Source organism: Macaca mulatta, chromosome 10 (genome assembly GCF_049350105.2).
Source record: "Macaca mulatta isolate MMU2019108-1 chromosome 10, T2T-MMU8v2.0, whole genome shotgun sequence".
Lineage (NCBI taxonomy): Eukaryota > Metazoa > Chordata > Mammalia > Primates > Cercopithecidae > Macaca > Macaca mulatta.
The window spans coordinates 58914568-58935811 of NC_133415.1; the positions used below are offsets into that span (position 1 = coordinate 58914568).

General features: G+C 53.0%; 1 protein-coding gene across 10 annotated transcripts in view; it reads right to left on the reverse strand.

Moving 5' to 3' along the window:
• Positions 1-8907: 8907 nt before the first annotated feature.
• Positions 8908-21244, reverse strand: part of ENTPD6 (ectonucleoside triphosphate diphosphohydrolase 6) — a 31560-nt gene continuing 19223 nt past the window's right edge. For all 10 annotated transcript variants that reach the window (XM_015149630.3, XM_015149628.3, XM_015149627.3 and 7 more), the window contains 10 exons: positions 20235-20310; positions 19472-19507; positions 18447-18535; positions 17631-17710; positions 16963-17027; positions 14269-14370; positions 12616-12756; positions 11459-11515; positions 10294-10406; positions 8908-10113 (listed from right to left, as the gene is read on the reverse strand). In XM_015149630.3, the coding sequence (XP_015005116.1) occupies positions 10015-10113; positions 10294-10406; positions 11459-11515; positions 12616-12756; positions 14269-14370; positions 16963-17027; positions 17631-17710; positions 18447-18535; positions 19472-19507; positions 20235-20253 (801 nt within the window). In that variant the 5' untranslated portion in view covers positions 20254-20310 and the 3' untranslated portion in view covers positions 8908-10014. The remainder of the gene's footprint in view (positions 10114-10293; positions 10407-11458; positions 11516-12615; positions 12757-14268; positions 14371-16962; positions 17028-17630; positions 17711-18446; positions 18536-19471; positions 19508-20234; positions 20311-21244) is intronic.

Sequence of the window (21244 nt, forward strand, 5' to 3'; positions counted from 1 at the left end):
TCTCAAGCCCTTCCCCGCCTGGCTCTCGCCCTCCTCTGGCCCATCGGTGTTTCCCTTGGGAGTGGTGTGGGTCCCCACCTGGACTCATCCTGGGGAAGCTGCCTCCTGGAGCAGGTGGGATGCTGGAGCTCCGCAGGGCTGGCCTGGTTCACTGTGAAGACGCTCCTGAGAGCCTGCCTAGTGCAGAAGGGCCCTGAGCTGGCTGCTCTGCCTGCCTGAAACGGGGCACCAAGCACAGGAGCCTCTGGATCTGGTAACCCCACTGTTTTGGTACGGCTCTCAAGCTAGGAATACCTTTTACATTTTAAAATTATTGAAAAAAAAATCCAAGTAATCATGGTGTTAAAACAATATGAAAATTGAATTTCAGTGTCCATAAATCAAGTTGGGACGCAGCTTCTCTCATTCATTTACGGTTGTCTAAGGTTCTGTCACCCTTCGACAGCAGAGGTGAGCAGCCAAAACAGAGACTGCACGACCTGCAAAGCCTGAAATATTTACTGGCTGCTCTTTACGAAAAGAGTTGGCCATTCACTACCCTGGAGTGTGGACCTCTGGGCGAGGAACCCACGTCTGTAGCGCTGCCTTGCACATACAGGCTCACAGGTGAATCCTTATGAAGGAGTCCCATCGGTTCTGTATGCAGCATGCCAGGCAATAGGGTGCTTGGGAGGGGAGGCAGGCTGGCCTGGGCAGGAGGATTCTTGGAGGCTCCTTTAAAATTCACTACCTCACTCAGGGTGATGCACATTAAAACTCAATGGAGCCAGGTTTGGTGGCATGCAGCTGTAGTTCCAGCTACTCCAAAGCTGAGGTGGGAGAATCACTTGAGCTCAGGAGTTTGAGTCCAGCCTGGGCAACTTAGTGAGACCCTATGTTTTAAAAAAACGACAACAGCATAATAGGATAGCAGTACTCCCCCCGGAACAGTTAATATTAAAATTACAGACAGTACCAAGTGCTAGCATGGATGTGGAGCAAATGGAATTCTCACACACTGCTAATGGGAGAGTAAAATGTTATAGCCGTGTTGGTAGGTTCTTATAACTGGTTATAACCAGTAGGTAGGTTCTTATAAAGTTAAACATTCACATGCCATATGACCCAGCCATTCTGCCTTTAGATATTCATCCAAAAGAAATAAAAACATATGCCTATAAAAGACTTGCACAAGAATGGTCACAGAAGTCTTATTCATAAAGCTCCAAACAGGAAACAGCCCAGGGGACTATCAACAGGCAAATGAAGAAACAAAGTGTGCTATATTGAAATAATTAATTACTATTCAGCAATGAAAAGGAATGAGCTGCATGCATCCACCTGCATGAATCTCACAAACACCATGCTTAGCTGAAGGCCAGACACACAAGAGCAGACACTGGACGATGCCATCTACATAACGTTCCAGAACGGGTGACAGTAATATGTCATGATGGACACCAGACAGGGGCTGCTAGAGTCCAGGGGCAGGGTACTCACGGAGTTTTCTGGGGTAATAGCAACGTTCTCTATTTTGATAGGGGTGTGAGCCACATGGGTGCATGCATTTGCCAAAATGACTTGAACTGTACACCTAAGATCTGTGTGTCCTATTATATGAAAATGATACCTCAATAAGAAAATATTCTTAGAAAAACATTCACTAGGTCAAGGTAAAACCCAGAGAGAGCTAGTGACTCATGACTCCATCAGGCAGGTGATGTGGCCACTCTGGGCCTTGCAGCAGCAGGAGGAATTCCAGCGGGGGCTTTGAGCCCAGTGTGATTTGTCCAAGGGAAAGTAAAGGAAGACTCCTGGCGAAAGCCTGTTTGCTCTGCCCAACCGTTTCACCTCAGCTGTTTGGCTTGGGTGGAGTCCAGGCCAGGCGCACCCACTGAGAAAACAGAAGAGGATCGCTGGCTGCACTAGGAAATGCCGGGGTGGGGGTGTGGAGGAGGACCAATATCCCTAGTGTGGGGATTTCAATTCCTTCCTTTTTACAGGCAACCTCCCGCCACTCAACAGGTGGCTGAGGGACCCCCGCACCAGGGCAGCACCTGCTGGACTTGGGTTCACCAGCAAACGAGTAGGTCTGATACTCCTCTCAGGGTCTAAGGTGAGACAAGGACAAGACTGAAAAGAGTCTAAGGTTTGAAAAGACAAGGGAAGGTCATCTGCTCTCAGACAAGCATGAGCTTTACCTCAAGGGAACTCTCTGGAGGAAACCTATTGTTTTCAGACTGTTGCCTTCTAGAGCTCGAGTCTTCATTTTTCAAACTGCTTTACTGAGATATAATTTTTATAGCAGAAAGCTACCTGTTTAAGTGCACAAGTCCATGGTTTACTGTATATTTATGGAGTTGTGTGAGCATCACCATAATCTAAGTGTTAAACTTTTTCATCACCCCCCAAAAGCCCTGCGCACCAGTCACTCTTCCTTCTCCCCTACCCCAGCTCCTGGCAACCACCAATCTGTCTCTGTGGATGGGCCATTTCACATAAACGGAATTATACACTACGGAGTCCTTTGTGTCTAGCTTTTTTCACTTTAGCATAATGTTTCCAAGGTTCACCATGTTGCGGCATGGGTCAGAAATTTAATTTTTTTTTTTGAGTCTTGCTTTGTTGCCCAGGCTGGAGTGTGGTGGCACAATATCGGCTCACCACAACCTCTGCCTACTGAGTTCAAGCGATTCTCCTGCCTCAGCCTCCCAAGTAGCTGGGACTACAGGCATTTGCCACCATGCCCAGCTATTTTTTTTTTTTTTTTTTTAACGACAGAGTCTCACCCTGTCATCCAGGCTGGAGTGCAATGGCACGATCTCAGCTCACTGCAACCTCCGCCTCCCGGGTTCAAGCGATTCTCCTGCCTCAGTTTCCCAAGTAGCTGGGTTTACAGTTGCTCACCACCACACCCAGGTAATTTTATTTTTGTATTTTTAGTAGAGACGTGGTTTCACCATGTTGGCCAGGCTGGTCTTAAACTCCTGACCTTGTGATCCGCCCACCTCAGCCTCCCAAAGTGCTGGGATTACAGGCGTGAGCCACCGCACCCGGCTAGAAATTCAGTTCTTTTTAAGGCTGAATACTATGCCAATGTCTGGAGAGTCAGTAAAAAAAAAAAGTCCTTCGAAATCTCTTAATGTACAGAAAGCTGAAAACCCTGGTTTATATTATACAGGAACTCTCACACACTGCTAATGGGAGTGTAAATTGTTACAGCTGTGTTGGAAAATGGTTTGGTAGGTTCTTTTTTTATTTTGAGACACAGTCTCACTCTGTTGCCAGGCTGGAGTGCAGTGGCGCAATCTTGGCTCACCGCAACCTCTGCCTCCTGGGTTCAAGCAATTCTCCTGCCTCAACCTCCTGAGTAGCTGGGACTCAGGCACACATCACCACACCCAGCTAATTTTTGTATTTTTAGTAGAGACAGGGTTTCACCATGTAGACCAGGATGGTCTTGATCTCTTGACCTCATGATCTGCCCGCCTCGGCCTCCCAAAATGCTGGGATTACAGGTGTGAGCCACTGCGCCGAGCCCAGTAGGTTCTTATAAAGTTAAACATTCACATGCCATATGACCCAGCCATTCTGCCTTTAGATATTCATCCAAATGAAATAAAATGTGCCTATAAAAGACTTGCACAAGAATGGTCACAGAAGCCTTATTCATAAAGCCCCAAACAGGAGACAGCCCAGGGGACTATCAACAGGAAAACTCTCCCTGTTTTTTCGTTGTTTTTTTGAGAGTTTTGCTTTGCCCCCTAGGTTGGAGTGCAGCAGCACGATCTCGGCTCACTGCAACCTCTGCCTCCCAGGTTCAAGTGATTCTTGTGCCTCAGCCTCTCAAGTAGCTAGGATTACAGGCATGGGCCATCATGCCTGGCTAATTCTTATATTTTTAATACAGACAGGGTTTCACTATGTTGGCCAGGTTGGTCTTGAACTCCTGACCTCGTGATCCGCCCGCCTTGGCCTCCCAAAGTGCTGGGATTACAGGCGTGAGCCACTGCATCCAGCCTCTCCCTGTTGCTTTATTTATTTATTTATTTATTTGAGACACAGTGGCGTGATCTCGGCTCACTGCAACCTCTGCCTCCCGGGTTCAAGCGATTCTCCTGCCTCAGCCTCCCGAGTTGCTAGGACTACAGGTGCCTGCCACCATGCCTGGCCAATATTTGTATTTTTAGTAGAGATGGGGTTTCACCATATTGGCCAGGCTGGTCTCAAACTCCTGACCTTGTGATTTGCCCACCTCAGCCTTCCAAAGTGTTGGGATTATAGGTGTGAGTCACCACACCCAGCCTCCCTGTTGCTTTAAGGTAAGTCCTTGCAGACCTCTGAGTTTGGGCATTTTAATTTACAAAACCATGCGATCCCTGGCTGTCCTCCCTGGTAGGTCTGAAGGAACCACATCTCTGTGCCAGTTGAACACTCGACCCTCTTGGACGCTGTATTTAGAGCCATCCTACCTCCCTGTGCTGTGCCATAAAACTTGGCTGTGGGCTCTTCTGACCTCTAGAGAGGTTTCTTGAAACAGGAGTCCTTATAGGGGGATGGCTGCTTCTGAACGATGTAAATCATGTGGCAGGTAGTAAGATTCACAAGGCTGCACTTAAGCTCTTAAATGGAAACCTTTATCCACTGAATCAATAACAGGAAAATCATCAGAGGCTGTTAAAATGATAAAGGGGCAGTGAGGCCTAGAGGGAGTTATTATTTCTCTCAACTGCGTAACTATTTTTGTAAGCATTACAAGCACACTGTTATGGAGATGGCTGATTCTTCAGGGGAGAGACTTGCCTTTGAGAATGAGCACATGGCCTGATGTGATCAGTAAACATTCCTCTGGAAACACTTCCCACTTTGGGAGGCAAGGTGGCCCACTGTTTTAGGTGTAGGAAGCCTGCAGAACCGGGTCTCGGCGGGTCCAGGTAAGTCCCCAAGCTCCTGCAGGCCTGCTTCTCTCTCGGTGGCAGGATGGAGATGCATGGTACCTGCCTTGAGGCTGAGCATTCAGTCTCTGACCACACGACACACAGTCCAGTTTGCATAATGCCTGACACACAGCAAGCACTCCATAAACACAACTACCGTTATTCATTTACAATTAAGGGGGAAAGAGGTAAGTATGCTTACCTGACCGTGATTTTCAAAATCATTTTCAAGGCGAATCCAAGAATCTGATGAGTGTGAAGACACTGGAAGAACCTGACTCTAACCTCTCATTCATGCAGGCTCCTTTCTCAAGCACCCCGATGCCCACAGGTGAAGGGGCACATCCCAAGGACGAGCCCACCTTAGCCCTGGACATCGTTCATTGCGTGAGTGAGCAATGCTTGAGTGAGAAACCCGACAGCAGTGTCCCTGTAACTTCCGTTGCCCCTGGAGCCACACGGCAAAAGCCAGTGTCTGACAATCCTCCAGTAATAGTGAAGACACCCGTCGTATTGCTGTCCAGCCGAAAGCTCCTTGTTGCAGGATGAACAGCCCGTTGTTTCAAACATGCCCCACATCTCATGGCCTCCACACAGGTCATATTAAACACCTCTACCAGAGACTGCACGCCCAAGTGTGGCTCCTCAAAGACCTTGCCGGGGGACTCTGCCACTGATGGCTGCGACCCACGCGCTCTTGAGAGCTCCCTCGTGGAACTGCCTCATTTCTATCGTCATCCTTGATTTTTTGAGATGGAGTCTCAGTCTTGCTCTGTCACTCAGGCTGGAGTGCAGTGGCGCAATCTCTGCTCACTGCAACCTTCACCGCCTGGATTCAAGCAATTGTCCTGCCTCAGCCTCCAGAGTAGCTGGGACTACAGGCATGCACCACCAGGCCCAGCTAATTTTTTGTGTTTTTAGTAGAGACAGGGGGGTTTCACCATGTTGGTCAGGCTGGTCTCGAACTCCTGACCTCGTGATTTACCCACCTCAGCCTCCCAAAGTGCTGGGATTACAGGCATGAGCCACTGTGCCGGGCCATCATTCTTGATTTTATCCAAAAATGGTATTAACCTAGTCTGAATATCACATTTGCCTTTTTTTTTTTCTTGAGACGGAGTTTCACTGTTGCCCAGGCTGGAGTGCAGTGGCATGATCTCAGCTCACTGCAACCCCTGCCTCCTGGGTTCAAGCAATTCTCACACCTCAGCCTCCCTAGTAGCTGGGATTACAGGAGCACACCACCATGCCCGGCTAATTTTTTTTTTTTTTTTTGGTATGTTTAGTAGAGACGGGGTTTCACCATGTTGGCCAGGGTGGTCTCCTACTCCTGACCTCAAGTGATCCACCCGCCTCGGTCTCCAAAGTGCTGGGATTACAGGCGTGAGCCACCACGCCTGGCCACATTTGCCTTCTGACGACTCTGAAATGGTTCTAAAAATCAAATTCACCCTGCAACAATGATTTGTTGTGCCTTAACATATTTAAAAATGTTAAGGTAGGGTGCAGTGGCTCATGCCTGTAATCCCAGCACTTTAGGAGGCCCAGATGGGTGGATCACCTGGTCAGGAGTTCAAAACCAGCCAGGCCAAGACTGTGAAACCCCATCTCTACTAAAGATACAAAAATTAGCTGGGCCCAGTAGCAGGTGCCTGTAATCCCAGTTACTCAGGAGGATGCAGCAGGACAATTGCTTGAACCTGGGAGGTAGAGGTTGCAGTGAGCCCACATTGCACCACTGCACTCCAGCCTGGGTGACAAAGGGAGATTCTATCTCAAAAATAAATAAATAAATGAATAATTAAAAAACAAGGCCAGGTGCGGTGGCTCATGCCTGTAATCCCAGCACTCTGACAGGCCGAAGTGGGTGGATTACCTGAGGTCAGGAGTTCGAGACCAGCCTGGCCAACATGGTGAAACCCCATCTCTACTAAAAATACAAAAATTAGCCAGGCGTGGTGGCACGTGCCTATAATCCCAGCTACTCGGGAGGCTGAGGCAGGAGAATTGCTTGAGCCTGCGAGCCACAGGTTGCAGTGAGCCGAAATCAAAATTGTGCCACTGCACTCCAGCCTCGCCGACAGTGAGACTCTGTCTCAAAAACAAACAAACAAAAAGTTAAGAAACTAAAACTATAAAAATACCTTTTGGTTAACTTTTAAAACTATCTCTGTGGAGAAGCCTTCCTAATTATGACATGAAACTTAGAAGTCACAAAAAGATAAATTCTGAACACATCATATCACAATGGGCTAATTTCCTTAATAAATAAAGATCTACAATTAAAAAAATGATGATAATCTTGTAGAAAATTGGCAAGGGATATGAACAGATGTTTCACAGAAATACAACTTAGATATACCAGATGAATTAGATCCATGCACATTAAAACTATCAGCTATCATTTTTCTAAATCTGCCAGAATGGCAAAGATTAAATTGGCTGCAGCTGTTAGGACATGGTGGAGGCCGGCACCGATGCTTGTCCAGTAGGATTGAAGGCAACGTGGCGACATCTGCTTATGCCCTGAAACTCACTGCTCTGCGGTCCTGCCATCCAGACACAGGCACTGCAGGACTGAGGCAGCTCAGTGGGCAGCAATGGGTGCTAAGTGACCTGGGGTACGTGGGCTGGGGTGGCGTTGGGGTGCGTGAGACCTGTCTGAGCTCGTCAATGCACACATCCTCTGAGGGAACAGAATTTTCAAGCAATCCTAGTTTGCTTCTTTTACGATATGCATGTGTAGCTATTTTTGACAAATGAGAGCCTACTTCATTATCACAAAAGACACTCAGAGAGAAATGACTTGCATAATTTGCTGGGCCCAGAAATATTCCATGACTTATTTGGTGCACTTTTGGAAAACTTCCAGTTGTTTGCCTTTTTCAGGCATGAGGTCACCGACCTTCTTTAAATGGACCAAATTGATTTTGGCTTTACCTTCATGCGTTTGATTCTCAGCCTCCGCAGTTCTTTAAATATTTAAGCTAGTGGATATTAGGGAAGTAAAAGTGCTGGCGGGGACCCAGCCCAGGCCGGGGTGGTGAGCGTGGGGAGGATAGGCCTTGTCATGCCCGCCAGAAGCAAGCTTCCTAGCCCTAGTCCTAATGCGACTTTTGACTCGTTGAGGGACCATCTCTCCTGCTGTTTCTCAGCCTGTCATACGCTGACCTCCAGACCTCTTCCCCCAAGGTTTACGTTTTGAGGAGACTGCTAGGCAGAGAATAGCTGGCTCCAGTTCTCTGAGGGGTTCATTCCTGTCCCAGGTCTCCCTCCAGCCTCCAGGGTTGGGGCCGCACTGGTGTGCAGCGTGGCCATCCTCCCTTCGTCCCTTCCCCAAGTGCCCTGCAGGCACACAGCTGCTCAGACCTCAGGAAGGTTTCCGCCCAGACCCCCCTCCCGCCCCTGCCCACTGTGAGGCCCGGGCTCTGGGAGGGAGGAAACTGTTCCTCTTTTCGTCTGTCCTCTCCTGCTCTGCGCAGGCCTCTACCACGTGGCTCCATCAGCATTCGCTGCGCCCTGGGAGGCCCTAGGGCCAGACCCTGTCCTCCTGTCACAGTTGGTTGCGGGGGCTTCAGGCACAAGCACTCAGGGTATGGGCTGGTCTGCAGTTTCCCTGGCATGCAACACCTCTGGGACACTTCCAGACCAAAACTAGATCCTTGCTGGACACAATGACGTGGAGACTTGCAGCTCACCCAAGGTGATGTGCCCAGGCCTCGCCTGGCCATGCTGTGGGTTGCTGGCCTGGCACGGGAGGAGCTCTGTGCTCAACAGACGCTGGGAGGGCTGGGGCCATTAGCCAGACCCTTCACCAGCCCCGGCCCCCAGGGGTCCTCCACTGCTGCGTCCTCAGGAGGGACGTCGACAGGACTGGAAATACACCACCCCGTTTGGCAGTTTTTCTAAGCTTTAGTAAACAGGGATCTCAGGTGCCAGGTGGGCAAGTACTGCTGTCACTCAACGAGAGGAAGCCCAGAGGAGGGGAAGCCCCTGTCAACCTTTTATTGGGAGTAGAACACATGAGGTTCAGCTCGTGCCGGGCACTGTACATTCACTGAAGCAGCGGGGCGGGCTCGGCCCTGGGCACCCATGCCACACTGAGCAGGACGCATGGCTCGGGGCTCACACTGTCCATGGAGGAGGTGGGGTCAGCCCAAGGTGGATGGACTGTGGCCCGAGACACCGAGAGCTTGGTTCTGGGACTGTGGCTCAGCCGACCCGCAGCACAGCTGCGTCTAAGACATGGCCCTGGCTAGGCGGCAATGGTTCACAGTAGCGATACATTCACAGGACACAGTCGGTGTCCAGAAAAGGGGGCTCAGAACACAGTTTCTACACAAGCACTTGGCACCCACATGACAGAGACGTCACTCAAGCAGCACAGCCACAAATTGTTTACAGCAGCTCACGCCTGGCATCGCCCATGCTGGGAGATTCCCTGAAGAGTAGGCACTTGCCATCCGTGAGGAGGTGTCTCCTTCCATCATTAACCCCAAACCACACAGGGTGTGAGGAGAGCAGGCCTCTGGGTGAACTCACACATTCATACCCAAGGAAGAGGCAAACACGCTCAAGTCCAGAGTTGCCAGTGGTGCCGCCCAGACCCACTGTCTCAGGGGTGTGATGGCTGTCCCTTGGCTTCCCCAGAGCAGCCAGGACAGCCTGCACCACCTCCCAGACTCTCGCAGGAAGGGGAGATCTGCCCTGGGGAGGAAACTGACAGGTTGGGAGACAAGACTCCCATCGCAGGGACACGCACGGCAGCAGCCACAGCCCCGCGGACGGGGCACGGGGATGGGGTAGGCAGGGAACCATGCTGCCCCTCAGTGTGTGCCTGTGGTTCTGTCCTGGTCCTGCCCACTTGGAGCCCAGGCAGGCAGGGGGCATTGGGCAGGGCCCAGGTCCAGACAGCCCTCTGGCCAGATGTTACTGGAAGAGGCTGATGCCAGGGCAGCACCAGGGCTTCTGCAAGTCCCAGAGTCAGTGTGCAGAAAGTGCCACCACGGCCTGTACTGTGGCTCCTCAGGATGAAGTCACGTCCAGGACAGGAGGATTTATGCAGACACTGCTGACGGGGACAGGGGTGGCTCGGCTGCTATGAGGCTGGACTCTTCTGTCTGTTCAGGGAGTCGATGTAATGAAAAATGGCCCCCAGAGCCCAGCTGGTCTCAACATTGTCAATTTTCCGAGTGAGCTTGAAAAGACAGAGAGGGAGAGGGGACCATCACGCAGACAGGAAAGGCTTGTGCATCAGAGGCTGCGGCTCCTTGGAAGCCAGGGATGGGCTGGGGGACACAACCCCAGTAACTAGAGAAGTGGTTTCAGGCCCCTCACTCCATAAAGGGGCTGGGGTGTACCCTGAGGGCACCCTTACCTTCAGCACTTTGCTCCTGGGAAAGCCGAACTCCTGGAGTAGCAAGCTGACGTAGGTGAGGTCCATGCACGCAAAGGGGCTGCTCTGTGGCTGTGTCTCCAGGGTCCGACACACTGGGGATGAGACACATCCCTTCAGGCTCCAGGTGACTCCCACCCAGGGGCGGAGGGGCAAGTGCAGACCCCAATTCCACCCACTACAGGCACCCGCTGGCTCCGCACTCCGGATTCACAGACAAGACTGCAGCTGAGCGCAGAAGGCGCCTAGTGCACAGCACAGGCAGGTGGGCAGCAACCTCGGCTGCCACTGGGTCTGGGCTCCAAGGGGACTTCACACCTGGTGTTAGGGTCATGGGCCAACGTCTCCCAAGCCACATTTCTACATCTAAGACCCTGGACACCTCTCCCAGGTGTCAACCTGAATAAAACGTAAGCTTTCTGGGGAAAGAAAACACCAAAACCAGCTCAGAACAATCCACTCCTGATCTTTGAGGAAGGTCAAATCTACCAAGAACTGTCCTGGGATTATGGCTCAAAGCCTTTTCCTGCTGTAGTTGTGGATACCCAGTGTCCATGGGCACAACTGGGAAAATGACACAAAAGCTTTAAAAAAAGCCACTTTTGGGGGAGGGGAAGGGTAGTACTTTTTCTGGAAAGATGTACAAAGTTCAGCTCTTTGGACCCACACATTGGGAAGGGCAACCAAGAGCAGGAGATGTTCGCCAAGGCTTGGTTGCTGGACCAGGCATGAAGGAGACGGTGGAGGGACAAGGTGTGTGGCACAGGTTCTGCTGGGCTAGTCACCTGCGACCCCGGGGACAGCCCTCCACCCCACATCCCAGGCTCCACTCTGCAGGGCCTCGGCTTCTTAAGGGTTGTGTGACAATCATGAACTTACTGGGACATCCCAGGGGAAATCACTCTTGGGGTTACCCTAGTAGCAGTAAAATGGCATCAGAGGAAGTGGAATCGAGGGACCCAGTTCCTCACGACCCCATGGGGGTGGGACGAGGACGGTGGTCCTTTCTCAGCTGGGGCCGCCAAGGCCCCTGCCTGTGGCCACCGTTTAGGAGGGGCTACACCCAGGAGAGTCAGGGCCAGCGCCTGCGTCACGAGCACCATGCAGCACCTGCACCTGCTAAGACGGCCCCCATAGCATCACTCACCATACTTGGCTGCGATCTCAAAGTCCCCCACCACCAGGCTGCCTCCCTTCTCCGCATCTGTGGGGGACACAACACCCAGTCTGCAGGAGCACCGTGAGGCTGGCGATGCCACTGAGACACAAGGCTGGCGCGGGGAACGCCAGCCTGAGAGCCCCAAGGCACTGACTGGCTTCTGAGGCAGGCCTTCCAGCTGTAGACGGCCACTCACATGCTCTGAGGGCAGCTTCTGGGTGATGTGGCGTGGGGTGGGCTTGGGGGCTGAGAGGGTTACCCCACACCCCAACCCTGCAGTGTCGCCCGAGAGCGCTCACCAGGAACCCAGGACCCCAAATTGAGTAAAATTTTAAGTTAAGAAAAATAAAAGTAGAGAAATTGAAATGTTTCCTGAAGCCATAGCACTGAGCTCAGCAACAGTATTCTGGTTTCAGTTTCCCAAATGTAAAAAAAAAAAAAAAAAAAAAAGAAAAGTTATTGAAAAATAAAGTGAGGGGTGGTTTATTGGTGGCCTTCCACCTTGACCACCCATCTTCCACCCAGGCCAGTCAGCGGTAGCTTTGTCAGCACAGACACCCACCGGAGGCCGCGGGGCCCAGAGAGCCAGCACTGTGTTAGCTTATTTAAAACAGTAGTGTTCTTATCCTTACCACAGGCCATACATTCTGATGTTCTCACCATGGTAGTGACTCTGCAACCCCCTCCAGAGTCCCCACACAGCCTGACCACCACCAGCCTCAGCAAACTCTGAATACCCTTTTCCGCCCTAATCTGGCTTCCTGGGCTGTGCAGGGTGAGTCGGAGAGACTCCACATTCAGTGAGCTGATCCCTCCCACGGGGACGGGGCAGCCACCCGCAGGTCACAGGAGGCCTCCTGTAGCCAGAAGACAACGTGGGCCAGTGCAGGGCAGGACCTGCCTTCTAGCAGGAACTGGAATCAACAGCAAGTCACCAGCCACGAGGTTTTACTGAAGGGCTCCAAGAACTGATGTCTTCCCACTCAGGATGAGACGCCTTCCCAAATCTACTTCCGGCCTCCTGCCGGGATGCGGCAACAGGGTTGCTTGCCGGACACCGGCCCTCTGCCTTGGGGAGCACACGCCCTCCACGCCCGCCCCCCGCCGCCCGGAACTTCCTGCTCAGCCCATCCGGGCCCCCTTACCTATGAGGCCCACACCAGCTGCAAGGTCGTAGTAGTAGGAGAAAGCATAGAAGTCCACATGCTTCACTTCCTCCGTCCTGTGCACTCTGTTCCGAAGGACCTCTAACACTCTGGCAGCACACAGCTCGTGCAGGCTTGCCACTGGGGACAAGCACAAGGCTAGCAGTCAGTGGGCTCCGAGCACCAGGCCTCAAAGCTGCTTGGGGCCCCTCCCAGGAGACTTGAGACCCTGACCTGAATGGTCAGGAAAAGGCAGGTCCAGAAGCCCCTAAGACCCCACCCCAAGTTGGGGTTGCTCCCCACAAGGTCCAAAGCAGCCCTCAGGAGCCAGGGCACTGTTGGTCCCGGGGCAGGGAGCGAAGACTGTGGGCACGAAGCAGCCGCAGACCTGGACTCTGAGGAGGAGGCTGCTGATGCCTGATACCAGCCAGCCTCTGGCCTGTCGGGACCATCTGCCCTGCATACCCCCTCTGCCAGGCCTGCGTCCCACCTCCTCGGGGGTCCTGCACCCTCCCTATGTCATAGATAAGGAAGCGGAGGCCCAGCTCACTTGCCAAGCTCCCATGGCTTAGGGGAGAGCAGGAACAGAGGACCCCGGAGGCCAATGGACTGTGTGGACATCTGAGGGCGCCTCTACACCCCACACCTTGACCCGGCTTCCCAGCTTTCCCAGTCCTGCTCCACCAGGCCCCGTCCTTCCGAGTGCTTCCAGGGTTCCCATGGTCCATAGACCCACGCTCCGACCTTTTGATCTCATTTCCTCCTGCTGTCCCTTGCCAAGCCACACCACCTCCTCCTCATTCATTAAACACAGCAGCTGCCAGAGGGCCCCGGTGTGTGCTGTTTGCCCGGCCTGGGGTGCTGCTGCTTCAGATCTGTGCAGTTCCTTTAAACCACCTCCTGTCTTAGATCCCATGTTACCCCACGAGGCCATCCTTGGCTGTCCTAGTTACAGCTGCAGTCGCCCCCTCAGACCCCCACCCCCAGGTTATTTCTCCTGGAAGGCCTTTCCGATGAGCTTCACTGTCTGGCTCCTCCTGTGGAACGCAGCTGCGCACTTCTGCTGTGCCTGATGCGGCCCCCCAGCACATGCACCAGTGGGTGACTGAGTTGGAGGGACCTGTACGGTTCCTGAAGGCACGCACTCCTCATGCTGAGTGCCCCGTCTGGGAGTGGTGTTTGAACATTTCTCTCAGAAGAAACTGCAAGGGTGCAGAGCACCAGAGCCTGCCCAGGGCCAGTGGACAAGAGTGGGCTCCATGGCCTCGAGCAGGATAGGTAGGAGCAGATCCTCCCTCACTCCCTCCCAGCACAGCACAGAGTGCCTGGGCTCCCAGCCCCAGTCCTGCATCTGAGCCCCGAGCTGGTCCAGTCCTTCCTCCCTGCAGGCCTGTTAGGAAATCAGCCCTCAGGAGGAAGCTTCTGGTGACAGTCAGGGGAGTGCTGAGCAGAGGCAGAGGGAAGGAACCAGCTCTCAGCACAGGCACAGGCCCCTGCAGCCGAACCACCTTCACTTCCAGGGCAGGTACAGGCTCTTCAAGGAGAGGTCAGGAGCCTCCTGTGGAGCGTCCCATGGGATGTGGGAAAGGCAAGGGGGAGAGGAGGCCGCCACTCTCTCCCGCAGAACCCAACAAGCAGCAACCTTCCCCATACCTGCTTTCTGCCCCGAAACCCTGTATGTGACTTCTGCGTGTTCCCACTCTCCTTTGAAACTGGGAGACAAGCAAGGGCTGACCAACTCCTTTCCATCCTTAGCTGAAACAGAGATTAAAAAGGAAAGAGAAAGGAAGGTATATCACTGCCATGGACTAGGGCTGAGCCAGGAGTCATGGAGGCCCTGGCTTGACACTGAATGGGGGAACCTGAGTGGCTTCCAGGTCCACTGGGAAGGCAACACCTCCCTGGGAAGCAGCAGCAAAGCCTCTTCAGCCAGGAAGCACACCGCTACCAGGACCATGCCCAGCCCATGGCCCTGGGCATGTTGGGTGCCAGGTACTGAGCCAAGGGCTGTTCAGTGAAGTGTGACAACAGTCCTCTTAGGAGGGGAGCCATCATCTCCCAGTTTTATAGGTGACTGAGGCGGTGAATAGCTGGTAGGTTGGTGGCAGGGCCAGGACAAGTGCCGCCAGGTGCCACCATGCCTTGAATGGAATCTGCTGCTCCAATACACACAAGCCGGGGGCTCAAAACCAGCAAACAAAGCATATTGGTCCCAGGGCTGGCCCCAGCATCATGCTCGAGGACGGCAGGCTGCTGTCCCACCAAAAGGTGCTGGTCCCATCCTTGGACTCTGGCCTGGGCCTGCTTTCCTTGATGGAATGGGCAGGAAATGGTGACCTCAGGGTAGCCTTCCTTTTCTAAAGCCACTGCAAAAGCATCCCAGGCTGCTCTGCTGGGGCAAGGCCATGTGGAAGAGCGCCCAGGTCTAGATAGCCGCCCAGCAACAGGCACGTGCACAGACCCAGTCTAGACAGCTGCCCCAGCCGTATGCACCTGCACAGACTCCCAGGACCCCAGTGGGGGATCTAGACAGCTGCCACAGCCACATGTACCTGCACAGACCCCCAGGACTCCAGCAAGGGGGTCTAGACAGCTGCCACAGCCATATGCACCTGCACAGACCCCCAGGACCCCAGCGGGGGGATCTAGACTGCCACCACAGCCACAGGCACGTGCACAGATCCCCAGAACCCCAGCAGAGGTGCCACCCAGATGAGCCTGTGTGGTCAGCCATGAGATTCCAGCCGTGACTGCTGTTTGCTGTTCTTTCACTCTACTTGGGGGGGTCTGTTATGCAATAACCAGTAACAAAACAGAGAGACTCATTCTCCTGGGTCCTCACAGCCCCCAACTGTCCAAAACAGGCACTTTGTACAGCCTGACGAGGAGACCTTCTTGCTGCTCTGCTGGGTGGGAGACGACTCAGTGTCTGAACCGCGACTCCCTGGGAACCACAAGGGGCAAAGAGGTACCTGGCTTTTCTCATTGGCTAAATAATAGGTGTTTTTTGGCCCCAGAATAAGGGCTGCAGGTGTTTCTGAGACATAGACATGGTTTTTGTTTGCAACAAAAGAAATACCATTATGAAGATAAACACCACGATTTGAAAGAAAGAACTGAAGTAGGGCATGCCTGGGAGAATGAAAATTCTAGTTGAACAACCTACTCTGTCAGATACCAGGCCCTTGGAAGAGGTGGGCAGGGGTGCTGGGCCAATGGGGCACTGGGGGCTGAGGTAAGGGCATTTGGCGGGAGCACACGTGGGCGCTGCTGAGCGCCTCATACACACATCAGACACTAAGGCCTTGGGAAGGCCTCTGTGTCCTGGTCGGTTCCATCAGGGAATATAGGTGCCACCAGCCTCAGGGCCGTGCCCCCGACCCTGAAGCAGACCATGGCAATCCTGAGATCTCCTAAGTCCATGCCCGTTGTGATGCCCATTGTAAGCAGCAGAGGCCCTGGCCCTGATGCAGGCTGCGTCCCCAGGCCAACTCCACATCTCAGGAAGGGCCAAGCCCACATTTCATGACCCTTCGCAGAGCAAGGGAGGTGGGATGTTCTTGCAAGGCTGGAATCATGAGCGAGAGGGAAAACCTTTTCCGATGGCAAGAGCCGAGCACCCACCCCACGGCCCTCCTGTGCTGTCTGAACAAGGTCCTGTCTTCACATCCCTAAAGCTGGCTCCCAACGTAGGGAATGAGTGTGCAGTTCCCTGGTTCCCTCAGTTTCAGCTCAGTGCTTCAGAAGGGATTTCACCAGCATCTTTTAAAAAATAACTTGGGGCTGGGTGTCGTGGCTCACGCCTGTAATCCCAGCACTTTGGAAAGCCAAGGCAGGCAATCATTTGAAGGCAGGATTTCGAGACCAGCCTAGCCAACATGGTGAAACCCCGTCTCTACTAAAAATACAAAAATTAGCTGGGTGTGGTGGTACACATCTGTAGTCCCAGCTACTGGGGAGGCTGAGGCATGAGAACTGCTGGAACCCGGAAGGCAGAGGCTGCAGTGAGCTGGGATCATGCTACTGCACTCCAGCCTGGGTGGCAGAGTGAGTGAGACATTGTCTCAAAAGAAAGAAAGAAATACCTTGGAACGTGGACAGGTACACCACCACCCTGGGTTCCTGCCCCATCAGGTTGCCACCAACAAGGTCTGCAGCACAGCCCTCCACTCGCATGCCCCGGCCTGGCCGGGTGCCTAGCGTGCAGCGGGACAGCAGTGGGACGGAAGGGGAGCAGGGACCTCTCCCCCAGGGCCAAGCTGCCGCCCTCCCAAGGGGCTCCTCATTCCCACTGAGAATGGAGGGCAGAGGCTGCAAGAGCGGGCCCGGGGCAACATGTCCACTCACCAGGCTGCCCCTCCACGCCGCCCAGGATCGCCAGGCGTGCCGACATCAGCCCGAGCCCGAGGTAGCTGTGGGAACGACACCTTAGTGAGGGCAGCTGCCATGGCAGGTACAGGGCATGGCAGGCTCACCTCTGAGACCCAGCCCGAGTGGGGAAGGGGGAGCTTGCAGCAAGGCAGTTAGTGAGCTTCTCTGCTCCTTCTAAAAGCCTCTTTCTGTCAGTTGAAGAAACTTAGCTAATTAATTCAACACACGAGGGCCTATCATATGGCAGAAGCTCATCCAGGAGCTGCAGACACTGTGGCAAGTGGGACTGACTCGACCCCAGTCTGGGATGCTCCTGCTTTGTAACAAGAATCGACTGAAGCCTGCACATGGCAATAGGTGGCCCGGAACACTCCTGTGCAGCCCTGGTTCCTCCCACTTCTCAAACCTTCTCCAAAGCAGAACAGAATAAGCACACAAGGAGGAATATGCTATACTGTAGACAAATTAAAGGACAAAGGAGGACAGAGGAGGTGGGAGGAGGAGGAGGACACAGAGGTCTGGGTGGATTCCCAGCACAGGAATACCAGGATCTGCCATCCATGACCTCAAGAGGGCCATGTGAGGCCCCAGGAGCTACATACCCGCCCCATGGCGCCTCCCCACGCCTATTCCCGAAAGCAGACCTGTAGGAATAGAGTTTGTAGGTCCTGTTAAACATCCGCAGTGCCGTCAGGTAGCCAGGTGGGGAGGCCTGCAGGGTGCCCTGGGGAAGAACGAGGGTAACTATGCTTGCTGCTGGTCTTTCTAGAAAATTCTCCTCCACCCACTGAATTCGTTTGAAAGAAAGGGGATGGTCAGGTGCAGCCAATTAAAGGAGGTGTTCACTAGGTTGCTGGTTGCAAGACAGGAGCAGGCAATGAGGAGCCAACATCCCAGTGAAGAACGGTGCCTCTTTCCCACAGGCAACCCCTCCCATGCTGACAAACACGGCACAGCCACGACGATGATCATATCAGTACCTACAAGCCCACCCTACCATGGAAAACTACCCACAACAGGAGGATGAGTGGGTGAGGAGGGAACTGTTTTTAGAGCAGCAGACGCCTCAATGGGAAGTGTTTTCATTGAAAAGGTTGGAAGCTCCCTCCCAACCTACGAACTGGACGAAATCTTCTTTCTGCTCTTGTTCCTTTTGGAACCCTGAAGGGCAGGGGGGCAGCACTTCACACCCTCTGGCCCAAACGTTTCTAGTTATTCTCTAGTTTATCACCCCTCTAAAGACCAAATTTCTGTTTTTGGCTTTTTTCCTGGCGGAATTAAAACTCCAAGCCAGAAACATCATCTGTGAGTGAGTCCAGCTCTCAGACGAGGAAATGACCGCAGGGGTCCAGAGGCCTGGCCAACCCCACCCCGCAGCACCTCAGCAGGCCCCACCCTGCACCCCCATGCGGGGGTGGCCTCAGGGTGGGAAGAGCGTGTGGTCGGCAGGGGCTCGTTACCTCTACGCGTGGCAGGAAGGCAATCTGAGTGGATCCTCCGCCCAAGTCCAGCATGCCCACGCTACTCCCTCCTGGAGTTTTCAAGCTGCCTGGAGCACAGCAAGCAAAAACAGCACGGGGCATTAGTAAGATAGTGAGAACAGCAGAAAAGCCAGGGTGAAAGCCAGGCCCTCAGGGGAAAGAAAAACAAGACAGAGAAGTAGCTCAACTATTGACAAATCTCCATTTAAGGATACACTATACATCTAAGGGACAAGAGTAATGGCTCCACCAGCTGTGGTTTAATTTGGATCTTGACGGAAAAGCACGAACCTTCAGGGGAGATACTGAAACTGCTGTATCAACTGGGAGGGAGGCTGCTCGCCTAGCTCCCAGGAAGAGCTGGGTCCTGCTCTGATCAGCCTGTCTCCACTCCCCAGAGCATCTCAGGCGGAGGCTCCCAACCCACCTCCTAACATTTCTATCCCCCAAAGTGGCAAATGGGCAAACCTGACAGGAAACTTCTTTCCTTTTTGTACGTACATCAGAAACACTGCTCTTTCCCATAATTCCAGCAAAGGGACAAAAATCCACATGCGCTAAGAAAACTGACTCCTTGTCACTTGTTTCTAAAAACAGATGTTTCCGTTCCCTGTTCCACCTACAGCAGAGGAACCTAATTAGAAGGTGAATAGCGTTCACATCACATTCAATATTGGAAGATATGACTGGTTTGATTCATTACTTCTCTTAGAAATGAGAGGATGGGGGTCCTGGTGGATGTTCTGCAGGCGACAGGGCAGGGGCTGTGCTGGGAGAAAAATGCCCCAGATCTGCAGAGAAGCACCCCACTCCTAGCATCTACACCTGTGAGTCAGATGGCTGACCCCATCCATCCCCAACACCCTATGGTCAGTCAGCAACATTGCCAAACCCTGAGGGGTTATCTTAAAGAGCAGAAATGAGGCTCCTGCTCTCGAAAGGCCTGGCCCAGCCCTCCGCAGGCGTCTGTGGCGGCTAGCCTCTGTGATGCAGTGTGCACACACCTGTCAGGAAGTTGACGGTGATCCACGCCGAAACGCCTACAAGAGAGTGTCACAGGCATTATTTTAATCACTTGAGATGCTGAGAGCATAACGCACAGGACCGTTAAATGACAATTTTCAGATCTGGGGAGCACGAAGGGATCACTTCTGCACTACACCCAGCCTTTGGATCATCGGCAGAGAGGAGCATTTCTCGTAAATGCATCCAGCAGCTTCCGGCTGACTGTCCGGGAGACAGCAAACTGAATCCTAAAGCACTTCACCAAACGCCGCTTCTCTCCTCCGGTTATTACTGGCCTCCTCTTTTTGGAAGAAGCAGAAAAAGAACGCAGTGCTCCCCTTCCTCCTCCATACACACTCATTCTCAAGGTCGTATTGAAGACCCATCATGAGCCAGTGAGGAACCTTAAATGTCTCTTAGAATTAACAATGCAACAACATTCTAAATGTGGCGGCAACTGGAGATTCTCTCCAAATGTTCTTAAAACTAAAAACACGATGTTTTTTAGAAGCTCCATTCGTGCCAGGTTTGGGGTTGGTCAAGATAATCTGTCTCTGACAATGACCCCAAAAAGACCCTTTTGTGACATGTCAATTGTAACTCAGAACAGGGCTGTAACAGCCATGATTCTTCACTTGAGCACCTGACAGGGGAGGAGGCTCCCACACGGGGCGGGGTGGGGGATGGTTAGAAGCAGCAGGATCGCTCCCGCCCACCTCACTGCACAACCCCACTGTCCAGAGGCGCTTCCAGACACTTTACCTTCATCTGTTCCGTTCATGATGGAAACACAGTCATCCCCTACAAGGAAAGGTGATGCTTTAAACACTTCTTTCACCTAAATGTAAAGAGAGACATTAATTCATCCTTTAGAATGAATGAATGAATATATTTATTTATTTAGCTAGCTAGCTAGTCAGTCAAGTGAAGCAGTGTGGGTGGAGAAGAACAAAAAAATCTGTAACTGGTTGTGATCAATTAGTCGCAAATACCACTGCACTCAGATCAGCTTTCTTCATCCTTTAGAATTTATGGTCAAGGGTTTTGCATCATGCTATTGGCGGGCAGTAACGAAATCCCAGGGGCACCTGCCAATGTTCTGTGAGTCTGTTCAGGCCTCTCTAATCCATTGCAAGTTAATCTACCGCCAGGGCTCGCTGAGGCCCATGCTGCCCTGGAGACCCTGTCCTAAGCCAGCTGGGGCTCAGAAGGGCTCTGGGGGCTGCACAGACTGGGGGAAGCTGGGGCACACTGGGCCTGCTGGCTCTAAACATTGCCCTGCTTTGGGATGTGAGATAAAGGAGCCGGAAGTCCTCCAAGGCAGACAGCAACCTTCACCAGGGCCCTGGCCTCTGGGGGTATTTTCTTGCCCACCTTTCAGCAAAATCTACCCACAGAAGCTTCAGCACCTCTGCACACCCCACCTGCACACATGCCCCACAATCCAACCCTGTGAGGGACCCTGACAGGCGTGCCCTGTGCCCTCGTCCCACAAGTAAATGGGTGGAGGCAGCACAGAGGGTGAGGAGGACCCAGTGTGGAATGCTGGGCGGCTGGGGACACACTGGCCCTGACGTGCCGGGACTGGGAGAGGCCACGGGGCCTCTTCGACAGTCATGTATGAGCATCAGACCAGGAGCAGGATGAGCAGCTGCCATGGGGAACAAGCAGGCTTCAGCTGCAGCACCGGGGCTCAGCACACACCAACTTCTGACCAGGATCAAGTCCCTTGAAGGCACCATGCACTTTTATTTATTTTTATTTATTTTTTT